The sequence below is a fragment of the Amphiura filiformis genome, chromosome 5 (assembly GCF_039555335.1).
Source record: "Amphiura filiformis chromosome 5, Afil_fr2py, whole genome shotgun sequence".
Classification (NCBI taxonomy): domain Eukaryota; kingdom Metazoa; phylum Echinodermata; class Ophiuroidea; order Amphilepidida; family Amphiuridae; genus Amphiura; species Amphiura filiformis.
In genome coordinates this window covers 36,591,444-36,591,838 of record NC_092632.1, presented here as the reverse complement: position 1 = coordinate 36,591,838, position 395 = coordinate 36,591,444, and the positions used below count along the sequence as shown (strand labels likewise).

Genomic DNA, 395 nt, shown 5'->3' with positions numbered 1-395 from the left:
TTATTGAATCATGCAGTTGTCAGCATAATGATAAAGATCAAAATAAATCCCTCGATCTTTTCGGGATGCCTGGACAAAATCTCCTTCGTTCAAAGGCTGAATATATAGCACCTTCACTATAACTATAAGGCCAAAAAAAAGAATAAAAAATGTTTGCTTGTCCTCCACAACTTTTTCAAAATTAGGTCGGTGGAGGACAAGCAAACAATCTTTTTTTTTGGCCTAACTCTAAATTGACTAATTCCAAGTGTTCAACTTTGTGAACGCATTGTTGCACTATATACATATATATCACATGCAGCTCACTTCCTATTTATGAAAATCTGCCCCGAAAATGTCTTGCTCTTCTCTTTTATACCAAGCTTGTATTCACCACAGGGATTTCCCATATTATT

General features: G+C 35.2%; 1 protein-coding gene across 1 annotated transcript in view; it reads left to right on the top strand.

The window, feature by feature from the left end:
• Positions 1-28, top strand: part of LOC140152161 (cytochrome P450 3A19-like) — a 3,222-nt gene extending 3,194 nt beyond the window's left edge. Inside the window, exon 4 of the mRNA XM_072174460.1 lies at positions 17-28. Within this exon, the coding sequence (XP_072030561.1) occupies positions 17-28 (12 nt within the window). The remainder of the gene's footprint in view (positions 1-16) is intronic.
• Positions 29-395: the final 367 nt, after the last annotated feature.